The sequence below is a fragment of the Vespa velutina genome, chromosome 8 (genome assembly GCF_912470025.1).
Source record: "Vespa velutina chromosome 8, iVesVel2.1, whole genome shotgun sequence".
Taxonomy (NCBI): Eukaryota; Metazoa; Arthropoda; class Insecta; order Hymenoptera; family Vespidae; genus Vespa; species Vespa velutina.
In genome coordinates, this window is record NC_062195.1 from 8,017,101 (window position 1) to 8,035,484 (window position 18,384).

Sequence of the window (18,384 nt, forward strand, 5' to 3'; positions counted from 1 at the left end):
AAAGAGAAAAAGAAAAAGAAAGAAAGAAAGAGAAAAAGAAAAAGAAAGAGAGAATGAGAGAGAGAGAGAGAGAGAGAGAGAGAGAGAGAGACAGACAGACAGACAGAGTGAGAGAGAAAGAGAGAAAGAGACAAGGAAAGAGACAGAGGGAGAGAGCGAAAGAGAGAGAGAAAGAGACAGAGAGAGAGAGAGAGAGAGAGAGAGAGAGAGAGAGAGAGAGAGAGAGAGTGGGAGGGAGAGAGAGAGAGAGAGAGAGAGAGAGGGAAGGGAAAAGAGACAATCTCGTTTGTTCTGATCGATCTTTTTTTTTCTTCCTACCGTATCCCATTCCTGTCGAAAGTATCGAGTCTTATCGATCGTTCTGCTCGACGTACGACGATTTTCACGAAGGAAAAATTTCTTCTCTTGCTTTTCTATTGATCTACTTCACCGCTATTGTACGACCTTTTTCGGACTAATTTTTTTCTCTGTCTCTCTTTCGGAAAAGGAAGAGAGAGAGAGAGAAAGAGAGAGAGAGAAAAAGAAATTCGGAAAATGAACTTTCGCGAAAGCACAATTTGCCCTCGTTCTAAGAGGTCAAGAATCTTTACTCGAGAGTTCGTTTTGAGCTCTCGCTTAGATACTTCACTCGAGGTAAGGCAAATTTTCTTAGAAATCTTAAATTTCTCCTTCCTTTTTTTTCGTGCCAATTTCTATCGGGATGGAAAAGAAAAAAACTGGAAACGCTTATAATACGTTGTCGAAGAACGATCGAGTTTAGTATTCCAATAGATTTTGTAGAGAAGAAAAAAAAACAAAAGAGAACAAAAAGAAAAGGAGAAAAAACGAAAAAAGAAAAGAAAAGAAAAGAAAAGAAAAAATTTTGTAATTTTACAGGAAATGATAAATATGAATGATTTATCCGGCTCAATTCTAATTCATCTCGAGTTCATCATCGACCCTTTGTTATCTTTATCAAACGCGTCTTAACAAAATACCTTCTTTTGCCCATATAGTTCTATATATACATACATATATTTTTTTCTCTCCCTTTCTTTCTTTCTTTCTCTCTCTCTCTCTCTCTCTCTCTCTCTCTCTCTCTCTCTCTCTCTCTTTTTAATGATAAAAGATAACAAACGAGAGATCACAAAGAAACGATAGGGATAGGGAATATAAAACGTATACGCTAGCAAGAAATTCGTTGTGTTAAAGGATCCGTCGATATCGACGCCAATGGGTCAGGTCATAGCGTGGGGTGATGGGAGTGCTAGTAGCATAGTTAGGGGTGGTTCGGTAGGGATGCTTTAGGGTGAGATTTAGTACCAACCTCCGCCGCTTAGTCTACCCATACCATGTATAGTGTGCCTAGTGTATGTCCCGAGAGCCGAACTGTAGTCGATACTCACGAGAGGATATCGCTATAAAATGTTATGTCAAAGTCCTGCCACTCGTCGACGTATACCATTTCTCTCTCTCTCTCTCTCTCTCTCTCTCCCTCTCTCTCTCTCTCTCTCTCTCTCTCTCTCTCTCTGTTATCATCCTTTATATCATAAACTTTCAATAAAATATTTGTCAAGATCGATAAAAATCATATCAATTAGAATAATGTTAATCGTTAATCAATTTGTTAAAATTATTCTTGTAAATTACTATTATCGCTCCCTTGATTAAATTATTTCGATATTTAATAGAAGAATTTATTTCTATGGGGAAGAAAAGAAAAGAAAAAAGATACAAGTATGCCTAAGTAGGTATACGCTGCGATCTTGGTTTTTCAAATCGAACAGCAAAATTTTTTATATTATCTAATTTTTATACTCAAGAAAGGAAAGGAACGTTATAGATAAGAAATAAATTATTTTATTATCCGATGAAAAGATATCGTGTTAGAGTAAAATTAAGAAGGGAAAAAAGGCTTCCTTAGTTATAATGAACTCATCGTGAAAAGAAAGTTCACGTAGACCATAGAGTTCTGATTATATCGTTGATCTATACCCGCTTCAACCCCACTCGCTATTATCTCGTATGGCTCTCGTAGTTAGGATACATTACCCGAATACGAAGTTACCCTGGCACCGAAATTTCTATTAGTGCGATAGGAGGAAAGCACTTCACGAAATGATGTCTTTAACTTCGTAGGGGAGAACCTCAAAAGAATTCACTATCGTAACTTCCTTGTGACTGTGAGAGACAGATAGAAAGACTACGAAAAACTGGATAACATTTGTTCGATCACCAATTTTTCTTTTTTTCTTTCTTGTTTCTTTTTTATCTTCTTTCCTTTTCATTTTTTCTATCTTTCTTTCAATATTCAAAGATCGATAGTTGGTTAATTCGAAATTTGCTGGAGGACAAGCGATCACAAGGGACAAATGAATTTGAATTTTATAAGAATGCTTGAAAATTCATTTTATTTCGAAATAACGGCCTGTTTATTAAAAAAAAAAAAAAAAAGAGAGAGAGAGAGAGAGAGAAAGGAAAAAAGTCAAGTTAACATTTACAACGGTTACAGTTTTACGTGATCTTTATATTATACTTTTAAATGATTAAAAACTAAAAAGAAATGGACTTAAGACAACTATTCGAAATAAACTGTTCAGATAATCGTTAACTTTGATTTTATTTATTATTTTTAATATTATTCATTTTCTTTTCTTTTATTTTCTACATTATTATTTTCTACATGTTATTTAATATTCTTTTCTTTTATTTTCTACATTAAACTTGGACGAATTAACAATTTTCCAACAATAAGATATAACACATTCAAAGTACATTATTAACACGCTTCGAACGATAATATCGAGTTAAATTCGATACCGAGAGAATAAATTAATGAATTATTGAACCGTTGACAATTGACGAAATAAATTTTAATCGGGTGTAAATAATACTTTTCACTTTGTTCTCCTTGAAAATCGGTAGGCGGATTTAAGAAAATTTTCTTAGCCAATTATCGGAACTACCTCGGCTCTTGGTGGCAGCCACTGATGTCTTTTCACGGATATTTGCCCAACGTCTTCCGTAGCGCGGTAGTCGTCTCCAGAGTTCGAAAGACAAGTCGAAAGCACTTTGAAGGACGGAACGAGGGTTTGTTGCTCGTTCGTGAACGAGGAAGAGAGAAATCGTGGATGGAGGAATGAGTGGAGAAACGAGAAGAGAAAGAGAAAGAGAAAGAGAGATAGGAACTCAAATTCTCGTAGTTGTAGCAGAGAATCTTGGTGAGGGTCGAGAAAGAGAGAGAGAAAGAGACGAGGAGAGGGACGAGGAGAGTCAAGTAAACTCAAGAACGACGTCGGCCTCTTTCATCCCCAAAACTTCAAAAGCCGGAGGAGCTGCAGGAATCATGCCATATGCCGCCTTTCGAAGTGCCCTTCCCTCCTTTCTTCTTCCTCTTCGCGATAATAAAATTCTAATCATTCCTCCTATATATCTATCCTATGGACGCTTTCGTCGATGCTTTTCCAAGAGAGAGTGAGAGAGAGAGAGAGAGAGAGAGAAAGAGAGAGAGAGAAAGAGAGAGAGAGAAAGAGAGGAAAAAAGAGAGAGAAAGAGAACTCGGGGCGGGTCGACGACACGAAGGGATGAGAACAAAAAATGGATCACGGTCTTCGCTCGGAATTCGAGGCGGTTAATTAGGCAGCTTGTCGTCGTACACATAAACGAAACAGAGAGAGGGAAAAAGAGGAAAAGAGAGAGAGAGAGAGAGAGAGAGAGAGATATTCGTAAAATGATTTTCAAAACATTCTCTCTTTTTCAAATCTCGTTAACTCTCACATACGAACATGTTCGTTAGTTAAAAAATATTTCGAGCTATTAACAATGATATATAGATAAATTAACGATGACTTATCGTCGTTTGTCATTATAAAAATAATAACGAACGAACAAACGAACGATTAACTTCAATTAAACGAAATTATATTTTGTTTGGGGATTCGTTGAAAATAGAGATACCATGTAATAAAGGAACATTAAATTCTTAATATATTGTACAAATGAGAGAATCTCATCACGATTTAAATGGTACAGCATCTCTGGTAAGTACACTTTGAGACAGATGATCCAAGCTCAGCACGGATGTATGGATTGTTTACTTTGAGGGCTGTTTGCACACACGATCGTAGCTCTCTCTTTCTCTCTCTCCCTCTATCATTCTTTACCTTTCTAGCTTTACCATCCCTATCCATCCTTAAGAAGCTTCATCGTAGTCCATTTATGACCTCAAACTCGACTGCCAGACATCTATTCAAGTCATCGTATAAATCAGCAAATGTTCGATATTCAGAATATCGACCGTTTGAAAAAATCATTTCGCACGTGCATTAAACCACTGAATATTTGATAATCGTCAACTAGAACGCAAACTATCAAGAATTCAACGCTCGGTCATTTTTAATCTCTACGAATAGCAAAACGAGCCGAGCAAGACGTCTAGTTTTTGTAATTTCAAATTGTACACGAATCAGATTTCGTATGAATAAATCTTAAATAAAGTTGTGCTAATGAAGAATTGATACCTGGATTTTGATGAAATTTCAATTGTTCTCTTTTCTCGGCGAGACGAAAAAAAAAAGAAAAAACAGAAATATGTAATTGTTAAAGGTTCGATAACGGATTAGTATCACATAGGGATTGTAGAGATGCAAGGGGAGTGACAGGATAGTAGGTCTCGAAGATATAGCTTCATAAAAGAAAAAGAGAGAAAAGAGGAGGAGGAGGAGGAGGAAGAGAAGAGAGAGAGAGAGAGAGAGAGAAGTTATTCTGAATTTCACAGACCGCTACGCCACAAATGATGCACACTTCGGTGGTGCTCGATTTGGCTCGTATCATCCCTCACCCTCGGCTGTGCTTTGCGCGCCGAGCAAACAATGCCACGCATGTAGAACAAACACAAGTTTGAAGGGAATGAGAGAGAGAGAGAGAGAGAGAGAGAGAGAGAGAGAGAGAGAGAGAGAGAGAGAGAGAGAGAGAGAGAAGTTTCGTATGGAAGAGATACTGAATGGGAGACAGAGAGAGAGAGAGAGAAAGAGAAAGAGAGAGAGAGAGGAGAGAGAGAGAGAAAATAGAACATTTCACGTGTTACTGCACGCGAAAGCACCCTCCTCTTTTCATGATTCTTTTTGAAATTTCTTTTCAGAGTAAATACAAGCCACGAAGAATATCCTTACGTAATCGAACGTATCTGTTGTTGAGAAAGACTTCATCTCACTGATGGACCTCTTAAATATTTCTTTCTATGGCCATGACAGAAAATCATGATTTCTTTTTTGTATCTTGCTAACAATAGGATGATGTTAAACGAAATTAAACAAAAAAAATAATATATATATATATATATATATATATATATATATATATATATATATATATACACATTTGAAGTTTCCCATGCAATTATTATCCAAAATTATACTAGTTAGTTTGAAAAAATATTTTAAATAAAACTTACTCCGTTCGTTGGGGATAGTGCTATTGTGAGAATATCTTATGGTGGAGAAATTTTTTCTAGGTGGACGCGCTTTCGAAATTTCAAGGTGAACTTCGTTTTTTTTTTCTTTTTCTTATTATACAGAACCATATACTTCGTAACTGTAACCGTAGTGGCCCATTCCTGGACGAATTCATTGACTATAACACTTTGGTCTTTCAGGATAGTTCAAGGTCAAAGGAAAAGACAAAGGTAACCTTGAAATTTCGAAAGCACGCCTACCTAGAAAAGATTTGTTAACATCATAAGATCTTTCCCCTACCTCCCAATCCTTACACCCTAAGAAAATTTTTTATTTTAAACATCTTTCCAAAAGGATCTATATTATTTATGGGAAATCATTACATGTGAAACTTCAAATTGAGACATTCCATTTATTTTCCATATATATATATATATATATCTTATAAAATTACATATATTCATACTAATGTTACTAAATAATTGTAAACCAAACCTGTAGATACACATGAACCGTTTAGTATCGAGAACAGAATAGAGAAAGAAACAACGATTTATCGGTCATTGATATGTTAATTGGTGGAGAGTTCTCATCGTAGCGCTCGTTAATCCCCCGTGAAAACGATCATAGGGTAGGCGTTCGAGTACCTACTCGAATAGAAAAGGCCGACGAACGCTCGGCACGTGAACGCATACACCATGTCTCTCTTCGTCTCTTTCTCTCTTTCTCTTTCTCTCTCTCTCTCTCTCTCTCTGTTTGTACGGTTTACCACCGTATGCGGCACGCTAAAGGGGCGCACACGGATAGTGGCCACTCGAAATTTCGCGCTAGTCCAAACTGATAGATTAATCGCGTAACCTCCTCGTTTCCCGATGAAAGGGCAAAGAGAGAAAAGTGGATGGTTCGTTGGACGTCTTATACGCGCCATGGAGGAATCAGTGGAGCATGGGACAGACCGTATGGAACGATACGACTCGGTTCCCCCTTCCTCTGATCCCTCTACAATCCCTTTTTTTCGATTTTTCCAAACGATAATAAATTTAATCTCCCGTATGTATGTCTTGTAACAATAATATCTGCACAAGCGAACGGTAATGTTAGATCTATATTTCTTTCTTTATTCTTTCTGCCCTTTCCCCTCTCCCTCTGTCCTATTTCCGCTTTCTCCCAAATATCACTCCGTTTCCCGCCATCATATCAAAATATCGACACTGAATGTTAGATGTAAGAACAAATAATTGGATGTTTTATCTTATTTTTGTATATATTTGTTCTTTTCGTTTCGACTTTTTTGTTTGATTGTTTGTTTATTCTTTCCTTTTTTTTTTCTTTTTGTAATGGTAAACATCAGAGAAACAATTGCGAGTTAAATGTTGTGTTTATCAAAAAACAGAATTTCAGGCATTCGATGCTCATTTTCCAAGCGAATCGGTCGGTAATTATTATTGATATAATACATTTCCGGTAATAATCTCGACGACCCAATTAATACTATCGACATATCGATAGGCGCAGTTGCGTTACACGCCATAATTTATCGCGATAATCCCACAATGCCCGTAAACTATCGCTCACGCGTGCATTTTGGCCGGGCGCACGGTATTTCCTGTATTCTCGGACCAACGATGGTTCAATGAATACCGTTGTAATCTCTAACGATGCAATAAACAGTCTTTCTATTAGAATGGTTTCGCGCCTCGAAATTCTCCATCTATTTTGTACACACAATCTGTATTCGCGTTGCGAGAGTATCGAATCGTATAGCGAGAGGAATTCTTCCAAGCGTTGATCTTAATAAAACAATTATTAAATATGATACGACGAATTAATTGATCATATTAAATTTAATTACACGACAATTAATTTTTAAAAATGATCGTTAGCCGATCGAATAATTAGAAAAGAGATTCACGCTTATTACACATTTTTATTCTGTTTTCCTTTTCTCTCTTTTTTCTTTTCCCCCTCATTCTTTTTCTATGTCAACGTTAATATAGCAATCTCGTTGTAACGAGTAAGTACTAGAACGTGGTTTAGCTGCTGCAAGTCGAGGACTCACTCTATAAAGCCGTGGGCTCACTGTGTACTCTGTACACTGTACACTGTACTAAGTTTACACAAGGTGAGGAGAGATGGTGGGTGGTTGCGTCACTGGAAGAATCGACGGAGAAAAGTGAAAGAGAGTAAAGGCTAAGGGAGAAGAGGGATGTATAAATATGATTCGCTTCGTCGACATCGACTTTCTTGGTGAAGTGATAAGAAATGGTATACTTACACGTGTCAATATGATTCTTTTCTTCCTTCTTTCTCTCTCTCTCTCTTTCTCCCTCCCTCACTCTCTTTCTCTCTCTCTCTCTCTCTCACTCTCTCACTCTCTCACTATCTCTCTCTTTCTCTCTATCTAATTCTTTTTTCATCGTCTTTGCTACTGCCATCGTTTATGCCAAACAATAGCAAATTAATCTTCGACAAAGATTCAAAAGCCATCTCATAAATATATCTTCTCTAACTGGCCGTCGTTGACTCTTGCCATCACTAAATCGATCGTTTAACTATTTCTCGACCGTCATCTTAGCTTCTCCACATTGTTCCTTCCCCTCATTGAACTCGAAATCTTCTCTTGCTCTGGCTGACCAAAAAAAAGAAAAAACAAAGAAAAAAAAAATGAAGAAAAAGCAAAACAAAAAAAAAAGAGAAAAACTAAAAAAGGCAGAACAAAACAAAACAAAACAAAAAAATAGAATAACTCGCGCTGACAAATGTTTCGGTGAAAGTGTACGGACAACTTAGTAAGTAGCAAGAGAAATTCAAACGATTTACCGCATTTACGTGTGTGTCATTCCTCCCTCCTCACCCTTCCCACCTTTCCCTCCCAACCATCCTTCGATAAAATCACGAGTGTTCACTTAATCGCATTGTTTTCTCGCATTTGTCCAAAGTAGGTAGGACTACTCTCGTAACAAAGGAAACAAAGGGTTAAACCCTAAGACTCAGGTTAAACAATGTCTGAATTCGTAAAAAATCAGAATTTACAAGTATCCATATATTTTTCAAGAGATACAAGTATACTACTTTATAAAGTGAGCACTTAAGTCAGGATTAGATCGACGAGTATCGAAGTAAAGTGGACAAGAAGGAGAGTGGGTGGATAGATATTGGTTCCGGAAAGTAAAAATAAAGTAGCGCAAAGAGAAAATAAGAGAGAAAGAGAGAGAGAGAGAGAGGTGTACACGTTAAAGGGGCATTCGCTTGTGTGCTAATAGCAACAGGTGCCCGTCAAACAGCGCTCAACGTCTCTAGCAGCCTCTCTCTCTCTCTCTCTCTCTCTCTCTCTCTCTCTCTCTCTCTCTCTCTATCTATCTTTCTTGCACTGTTCTCCTTCCTTCCTTTACCTCTTCTATCCACTTGCGAGGAACTCGCACGCGATTCTCATAATTGATTCGTCGACGAGACGTTGCCATCTCGAAGCTGACTAAATCGTGTTACCACATCGAGATCGAGATCCCCTTTACTTACGGACGGCTTTTCTATTCCTCGTCGTTTACGAGCACTTCGCCGGTAACTTCGTTTCTCTTCCTAGTTGAGAGAGAGAGAGAGAGAGAGAGAGAGAGGGAGAGATTCGCAAGGAATTATGATGCTTTATCGCGTACCCAAATAATTATACGCTTTTAATGTAACTTTCGATCATTTTTTTGTTTCACACAATAAAATATTGGTAAAATAAATTAGTCCGAGTGAATTGAATTTTTTCTATAATCCCAAATATCTGTAATCCTGAAAAATGTATCAGCGAAATTTATGAATTATATTTACGATGGTGGCAATTCACGTTATCGAATATTTTCCGTTCGAAAGATAATTAGGAAAAGGAAAGAAAAGAAAAGAAAGGTAAGAAAAGAGAGAGAGAGAGAGAGAAAAAAAAAGATTCCGAGATGTCGATATATACGAGGAATTGTTAGAAAATTTAGCGGAAATCAAGTGGGCACCGATATTCGAAAAGAACAGAGTACCGTAATTCGATCGAGCGCGTATCTCGAAGGCGATCTCGTAAAAGAAAAATAAGGGTAAACTGAGAAGAAGTAAATAGGCTGTAACCGAGTCGGAAGGGAAATAAAGGAACGACATAAAACCGCCTCGAGTAAAGTTTCGGTCGCGTTCCATAAACGAATGGATTTCCGTAATAAGCATTCGAGGGTATACGAGAACTTTATTGCGGCAATTAAACGTTTGGAATTCGTAATTCAGTATCAAAGGGCAATTAAAAACCGTAAGATTCACTTATTAATAGTAATGACGAAAATATTATGGTCTTTAGTTTTTTCACGAACGTTTCGCTATAGTAGTAGTTGAAACAGCTGTAAAAATCCGTGTATATGCGGAACAAAAAATATATTTTTTTTTTCAGAATTTTGAAAAATAAATCACATCTTAACGAGAATCATTGAATACTTTTTGTTTTACAAGTTGAATGTTGAATTTATTACATTCAAACAAAATGCAAATTTTTTACTTTACGTTATGTGTAATTCTCGTAAATAACAATTTTAAAACGATCGAAAAAAAAATTTCTTCAATTGCTACCTTGGAATCATAAAAGTAAAAGTCGAGAAATAATCGTACAAAAAATCAATTCTAAATACGATCGACTCGTGATGATAAAATGTATGTATTCGTTAAGTAGTTCCGTGAAAAAAAAAAAAAAAAGACCAGTATTCAATTTCGATATACCAACTCTCATATTGAATCCATCGTGATTGTAATTACGTTCCTGATAAATTCACTAGAAGTATCAATACGATAAAGCGTTAATTATTTTCATAAATTTGTATAAAATATTATAAGTAAGTATATAAAAGAGAGAGAGAGAAAAAAAAAAGAGGAGAACGATCTCGTTTCTGAGTTGTTCTGATCGGTTAATCGAAGGCGCTCGATACAAAAATATGTTTTAAAGGAATTAAAGATAGAAACTTGATTGAGCCATCGTTTATAATTTCTCAAACACCTGCGACATAAAATTGGCACTCGTCGTTAAGAAACGACATGATCGGTCATTGATTCGACGATTGATCTTAAAATATTCTTTAACGAATAATCGATCCTTTCAATTTCGTATGAACGTGAACGAATAATACTTATTGACAAAACTGCAACAAGTAGAAAAAGAACAAAAATATCGTCGGGAACAGAGATATATTATAAATCAATGGAGAAAGGCGGGAACGAAAATAACAGGTAAGACAATCTATCGTACATTAAAAGGCATGTAAACAGGCGTGGGACACACGTGCGTGGGATAAAATTTATCGGCCTCGCCTTGGGCCACCGCGTTAACCACCTTTGAATCTCATTCCGTGGTAAGTAAGCGCCACAACGCGGAGATTAATTTTCTAATCCGGGCTACTTTACGTTGAGATACTGCAAAAAAATAGAAGAAAAAAAATAAAAAAATCCGCATTCTTTCACCGGATTGTCGAAAGAGGGAAAGAGGAAGGGAGAGAGGAGGAGAAGAAAAAAAGTACGCTTTTATCATTTAATGGAACGTTAACGAAAAGCTCGCGACTCGAGGTCGATAAAGAAAAAAAAAAAAGAAAGAAAAAAAGGAGAAAGGATAAATAACGTTAAAGAGATCGTTATTACAAGGTAAACTCTTGTTAAATTTGATGAGAAGCAATGAACCGTGGAATTGTTAAAATCCTAGGATTACAAGAAGTGCCAGACGGCACGCGAGAACTGTGCATCGTACGATCTTGTTAAATGTGAATGAAAAAGAAGAGGAAGGAAGAAAAAAAAAGTAAAGGAACAAAAAAAAAAGAAAAGAAAAGAAGAAAAAAAAAAAAAATAGAGCACATTTGGATGATCGAAGGATCGAAAAATGGTCCCTCCCTACCCCCTATCCCATACCTTATATCCTTATACCCACCTCCCATTCTCCCCCCTTTTAGGGCACACGCGCCGCCACCCTCTTCGGAGTCTGTAAACTCGTCGTGCCAGTTACGGCCAACTAACTTTTCTGCGTTGTGTATATACTCGAATTTCACGAGGAGATTGCATTCCTCGAGATCACGAATTAGCCATCGAGCGAACGACGATAGGCTTTGTTGTTTTCTCCTCTCCTCTTCTCCTCCCCTCTCACCTCAAATCCCCCGGCCATCATTTACTTTCCTCGTTCCTTCCGTGCTTCCTTCGTTCCTCAAAGTCGAAAGGCGTTGAGGAAGAGAGGAGTAACCCGCTGCTAGTGGCGGCTGGTGCTCGCTTGCATGGTCTGCCAACCGCAGCACGCGACACCATATGGTCTACCGATAACCATGACCCTCCTGTATGCATGTATGTATGTATGTATTTGTATATATATTATACGTAGATGTATATATATATATATATATATATATATATATATATATATATATAAATACGCGAGTCCAGAATTCCCTCGCCTGAATTTTTGTGCCTTGAGAAAACGTGATAATGTAAGGAATATCTTGTTTTTTATTTTTGTTTTCTTCGTTTTGGGCCGGGAGGAGAGAGGGATAAAGATATATGCTCACGGGTAATTAATATTAACCCATAAATATTTGTTATCTTGATCTTTCGTAAGATCGCGTAAGATTTGTGATATTTAACGAAGTTTTAATAAATGAAATTCGGTATCTCGAACAAAATTGATCTATATGAGAACAAAACGAAGAAAATATTTTCCCAATGGAATATATATGATACATCAAAATTATTTTAAGATTACGTTTTGCCTGTTCGCTAGGTCCCTCTTTTCCTCTCCGTTCTTAAAATTTGTTTATTTTAGAACGATTGTATTAATATCTGATTTGAATACAACGCATGCCTATGCATAAATTGTTAGAACGGAAACAATAACATAACACCAGCTATTACCCCTACCCATCCCACTTACCACCCCTCTCAAAAATAATAAAGCAATCAATTTCCCAACGGAAATAAGTGAACCATCTCAAATTTGATCCGTGTACGGTATACTGCTCCTATACCTATATCTATATTTATATCTATACCTATACCTATACATACCTATACTATATAGATCCGCGTAAACATCTCATGTCTATGCACGAAGAAATCATTAATATTCTTTGATAAACAGGTTTATTGGGATGTTGGGTATTGGGGTGTAACTAGAAAAATATTTGTTTTTAAACTGAATTAAGACTCGTAGAATTTGTTTTTTATTTAAGAGAAAAGAAAATAAAATAAAAAATAAAATAAAATAAAATAAAATAAAAACAAATGGAAAATGAAAAAAAAAAGAGAGAGAAAAAAAAGAAATGAAATAAAAAATAATCAGAAAAATGTTGGCGACATCGAAGACCCAAAAAAGTTACATTAAAAGAATAACACATTCACGTTCGATCTTCCCCCTATTCCCATTCGTATAGGATGGCTAATAGTAAGTGAAACTCCCATAGGATTTTCAGCGGGTTGCGTGAGGCATTTACGACACCCCAGACGACATTCGCATAGCCATATTCCTAATAGAAATGTAATCACGTAGTTCTGGTAGTTGAATAAATTATTATTATGGTCTCGTACGTATAGAACGTATGAGAAGAGAAGAGTAAAAGATAGATAGATAAAAACAGAAAGAGTGAGTGAGAAAGACAGACAGAGAGAGAGAGAGAGAGAGAGAGAGAGAGAGAGAGAGAGAGAGAAAGAGAGAGAGAGAGAGATAAAAAGATGTTCAGCGTGGGACACTCGTGAATTTTCTCGAGCATGACGATGTTCCGCACGGACCTTGTTATTTATCGTTATTCGTTCACGACGTCACCCCGAAATTATTTTCTATAGTCCGACACACGAGGAGCAACGCGTTTTAACGGCGATCAAGCTACACTCGAGAATGTCTTTGGTGTCGACGTCGTAAATTCCATGGAACGTGCCAGTACAGAAGGGAACGAGCTCACAAGAGTACCAGTAACGATCGGCCAGTACGCAATATTCACCACGAAATGTAGATACGTATTCACCATAACATACACCGCGCTTCGTCAGCTCGCGTACCAAGAAATACACCATCATTATAAACCAAGATATTTCATCGTGAACTTTTACTATTCTATTTTTCTTTCTCTTATATACTCCTTTGACCGGTTTGCTTATATTTTCTTATCTTATAGTTTTGCCGTTCGAAGCTTATCAGCAGACAACCAACCGACGAGATTCCGATAAATAAATCGATCAATTTTTTAGGCACTGCGACAAAAAAAAAAAAAAAAAAAAAAATAAATAAATAAGAAAAGAAAAGAAAAGAAAAACTTGGTCGAATGTGAAATTAGAAAAATTCTATCGTTTATCGTTAAGACAAAAAAAAAAAAAAAAAAAAAAAAAAAAAAAAAAAAAAAAAATATAACATCAAGAAAACAGCTAATGTCAAATTTTTCTTGGAGCAACATCAAAGTTTTCTCTTATCATAAATACGTAAAATCCCGGCTGAAATAAAGTCCGTAAACTTATACATCGATCTCATATCATTTTGACGATAGATAAAGAAAAGAATCTTCGACGAAATTAGATTAACTTCCAACGAAGTAAAGGATAATGTAATGATTGGAGTGCCTTCGATTAAGCGAAATCATCGACCTTCTTACGTCATGCATAGTCGAAAGGTGTAAACTAGATCGCTAGATTTATCTTATCGTGTTTCTTCATTTTTGATCGCCTTATCAAACTATTTAATTACAACACACTATTGATCAGACAACTATTTTTCATTAAAGATTAAAGTAAACAATTTTTCGATTCCAAATTAATTCTCTTCGAAGATTTTCAACAATACGATAGAATAAATTTCATTCACAATAGATTAGTCAGGATCATTGGATAATAATAGATATAAATTATATTCGTCGTAAATTTATTCGTTTTCAAAAATTGAAAAAAAGAATAATCGCGACTTGACGATAAATTGTTTAAAGGACGATACAGATGATGCAGTTAAATCTTAAAGAAAAATAAAAAAAAAAAAAAAAAAAAAAGAAAATTAAAAAAAAAAAAAAAAAAAAAAAAAACAAAAAAGCATTTATAATTTTAATTTTAAAATAAAAGCATTTATAATCTATAATTTTTCTCAAAAATCCCGAAGTTTTTTTCTTTTGATATCGAAGAATTAAATTTATAAGGAACGAAAAAGAAATATGCATTTAATTTTTTTAGTCAACAATATTTATAAAAGCTTTCTGACGATAAACACTTTCTATACGAATATCGCTTTACATTCTTTTCTCTCACTCACGCACACTCATATATACATACATCCTGCCTCGGTTTGTCTCTTTCTCTCTCTCTCTCTCTCTCTCTCTCTCTCTCTCTCTCTCTCTCTCTTTCTCTCTCTCTCCCTTCAGAAGGATACAAGAGACAAACCAATGGGTGCGTCGTTTAATTCCACAGAATCTTGTTCAAGCTTTAAACAGAGACATTAAATTACAAACTCTCGTCTATAATCCAACGCGAGTTAAACTAACGGGTGTCAGGTTTTTCATCACGATGATTACAGATCGACAACGAAAGATGACAAAGCTAAGCGATTTTAAACGTACATACATATAAATTTTAAACCAAATACGAGAATAAATTGCGAGCTTCGCGTAAACGTATACCAAAGTCCTGCTCGAGGTCTTTCATAAAGCGAGTTATCGAATACGAAATGAAATACTTTTAGATCGTTACGATAAAGAGAACGACAGAGAAAGAAAAATGTCATTTTAATTCAATTCGAATACAATCACTTCAAATACAATCAACATTCGTTCTATCTACAAAGTGAAATCTACAAAGAAAAGAAAGCATAGCTAAAGGGGAAAAGGACGAGAAATTAAAAAAAAAAAAAAAAAAAAAAAAAAAAAAAAAAAAGGAAGAAAGAAAAAAGGTACGGTAAAACTCAACTCCTAGAACGAACACCGTAGTATAACAAGAACAAAAAACATAAAAAAAAAAAGAAAAGAAAAAAAAGGAAAAAAGAGAAAGAGAAAATCAAATAGATGTCGTGAAAGCGTTCATGGGAAAACTTGAACGGAGTCAAAGTTCATTTCTCTCTCTCTCTCTCTCTCTCTCTCTCTCTCTCTCTCTCTCTCTCTCTCTCTCTCTCTTTCTTCTTTTTTTTCTTCTTTTTTTCTCCTTTATCTTGACGTAATCCAGACGAACGGTTAAATCGTTATGGCGAGAGTCCGACTCGTCGTAAAGATTACGATCGGAGCGTCATCGGCGCGAGAAGATGTACGTTTTCTCATTGCTCTGGGAGCGAAAAGAGTAAAGCCTAATGAGAAGAAAAAGGGCCGCCGTGGTGATTTACGAGACAACCTAAATTCAATAGCGGCACGGCTTTCACGATCATTCTCGCGAGCAAAGCGAACGACGTTGAACGTATGTAGTAAAGTAAGTAAGTAGCTTGATTGATAAGCGATGCGCGTTACGAGATAACGCGCGACTCGATCGCGGCGCGTCGGGCAAGTTAAAATTTTTTTCTTATATCACTCACCCAATGCTGCGTCGTTACAACTTCCCCGTCCGCTGCTCCGTCGAGAGTCTGCGAGAAATTGAGAAAGTAAGAAAAAAAAAAAATAATCTTTTTTGCGCGAACGGTCATCGTTGTCGCTTTTACGAACGACATTTAAACTGAAACTGGACTTTGTCTCTTCATCGTCGCTTTTTTTCTCTTTTCTTTTCTTTTTTTTCTTTCTTTTTTCTTTTTTTTTCTTTTTATATTTCTCTTTTTTCCTTTTTTTTTTTTCTTTTTTTTTTTTTTTCTTTTTTTGTCGATCGACACGATTAACACGTTTGTTTGCACAGCTTGCCTCTGTTTTCGCACGAAGTAAAAATAATTTACAAAAGATAAGATTGTAATTTTATTTCATCGAAGTACCATCCGATTGGTCGAACACGAGATGGAATACAAAGAAACGAAGTCCAAACGAAATCAGAGAATAATTTCACTTGCATCGGGATGCTTTAATGTTTGATTTTGATTTTCGCTTTTTTCTTATTTTTTTTTCAATCATTCTTTCTTTTATTATATATATTTTTTTTAGACAAAAATTCGACGATAATTGATTTAAAAAAATTATACTTACGTCCTTTTTCCTTTTTACGGCGGCGGCACCTGAAAGATAAACAAGAGATTTCGATTGATCGAACCATCTTCCTTATTAACCATATATATGATTAAATTTTACGAAGGATATATATACAGGGTACACCGTACTATTACCTGAGAAGTATGACAGGTACTTATTAACTCATTTAGTGCATCAAAATAAGAATAAAAGTTTGTGTGAACATATGCCGAATATTTGACCTTGTTTTTGAGTTACAACAAGTTTTATTTTATCGAACGTTACTCCATAATATTTAAATCGAGTTTCGAGAGAATTTTGGAATGAACGATCTCGAAATAAATTGATAGATCGTCGAGTTCTTATTTCCTGACTCAAATCCAAGAATCCATCGTGTAGAGAAACTCCATTGATAGTGTTGAAATATTTCGCGAGAGAATTGTACAAGGCTTTTTAAAAAATCTGAACAATACCTGAAGAAATTGAGAGAGTAAGACAATGTTTCCAGGCTTGTGTTCAGATGCAACAAGGTCATTTTGAACACCTCCTGTGAAGATAAGGAAATACATTGAAAACAAAGTCAAATAGATTAAATCGCGTTTATATGATCTTATTTCTTCTTATCTTATTGTATGTTAAATCAGCCCCTATTGTACTTCTTAAATAGTACGGAACTCACTGTGTGTGTGTGTATATATATATTATATATATATATTTTATAAATATATGATATGTATGGGTAATATTTCGATTTAATTCTAAACGTCGACTCTTTGTTCGACGTTTAACAAGTTCCGTATTTATATCTTCCTTATGATAGACACTCTATTCTCGTATAGAGTAATCTCTTGTTGTAACTACTTTGCAACTAGGCCATCGCGCATCAATGACATGAAAAATAACCAGAGCTTGTTCGGTGATAAGAATAAGATAGAAAAACTGATCTAGTTATATGTCGAAAGAAGGGAGAAAAAAAAGAAGACAGAAATTGATTCTAAACGATAATAACATTGCTATAAATTATTCATTTATCACAATCATAAAATGTATCATCGGGTTTTCTCGCTCTTTTTTTTTTTTTTTTTTTTTTTTTTTTTATTAAAGAATATCTATAATCTATAAACCTTTTTATTCGAAGAAGAAATAATTCATTTACGAGAAATATATACTTGAATTTACAAAAACTTACTTCTGAAATATTAATTATTACGAATAATAATTAAGCATATCTTAAGAAAAAAAAAAACAAGAATTTTTTTTTTCTTTTTAAATCATTTCAAAGGCATTCGATCTTTGAAGATTCACGGTTCACATCTTTTTTTATAATAAAGATTATTAATTTGATACTCACCAACTGTGGGATTGGGTAACCGTGCACCATTCGTTCCTGTGGGAGCCGCCGGATTTGCAGGCGCAGGGGTGGGGGTGACGACCGAGGGAGGTACACCCCTACTGCCAAACGGAAAGTAAGGCGAGTCCGGGGGATAGGTGGCGCCTTCGACGGCCCCACCGCCACCACCACCACCAGCACCTCCACCACCAGCACCGCCACCACCTCCACCTCCCCCTGGCCCACCGCCGGGACCTCCGACCGATGGACCGAACGCACCTCCGCCACCGCCGCCACCTCCACCCCCGCCACCACCGCTCCCGTACGTCTGAAATCAGAGAAAAAGAAAAAAAAACAATTTTTATTGCTATCACCCGATAAACATATCATATACAGATTTAATCGCACCAATCTATACGCTTTTAATAATATCGGCATTATTACGTGTTCCGTTAAATAAAAATTGATTTATAACAAAAAATTACACTCCACGCTTATGTGTGAAGTACATTTTGCTTTCGATAGAATTTTTTTTATTATGTAAACA

General features: G+C 35.8%; 1 protein-coding gene across 18 annotated transcripts in view; it reads right to left on the reverse strand.

Annotated features, from left to right (window-relative positions):
- LOC124951187 (transcription factor 12) overlaps window positions 1–18,384 on the reverse strand; it is a 141,364-nt gene that overhangs the window by 99,570 nt on the left and 23,410 nt on the right. For 17 of the 18 annotated variants that reach the window (XR_007101542.1, XR_007101541.1, XM_047499091.1 and 14 more), the window contains exons 3-5: window positions 17,859–18,165; window positions 16,526–16,554; window positions 15,934–15,981 (exon numbers count right to left, since the gene is read on the reverse strand). Coding sequence is in view for 16 of the 18 variants with exons in the window: in XM_047499091.1 (XP_047355047.1) it covers window positions 15,934–15,981; window positions 16,526–16,554; window positions 17,859–18,165 (384 nt within the window). In the remaining 2 variants the exon portion in view is untranslated. The remainder of the gene's footprint in view (window positions 1–15,933; window positions 15,982–16,525; window positions 16,555–17,858; window positions 18,166–18,384) is intronic. The other variant, XM_047499089.1, reaches the window with a different exon arrangement.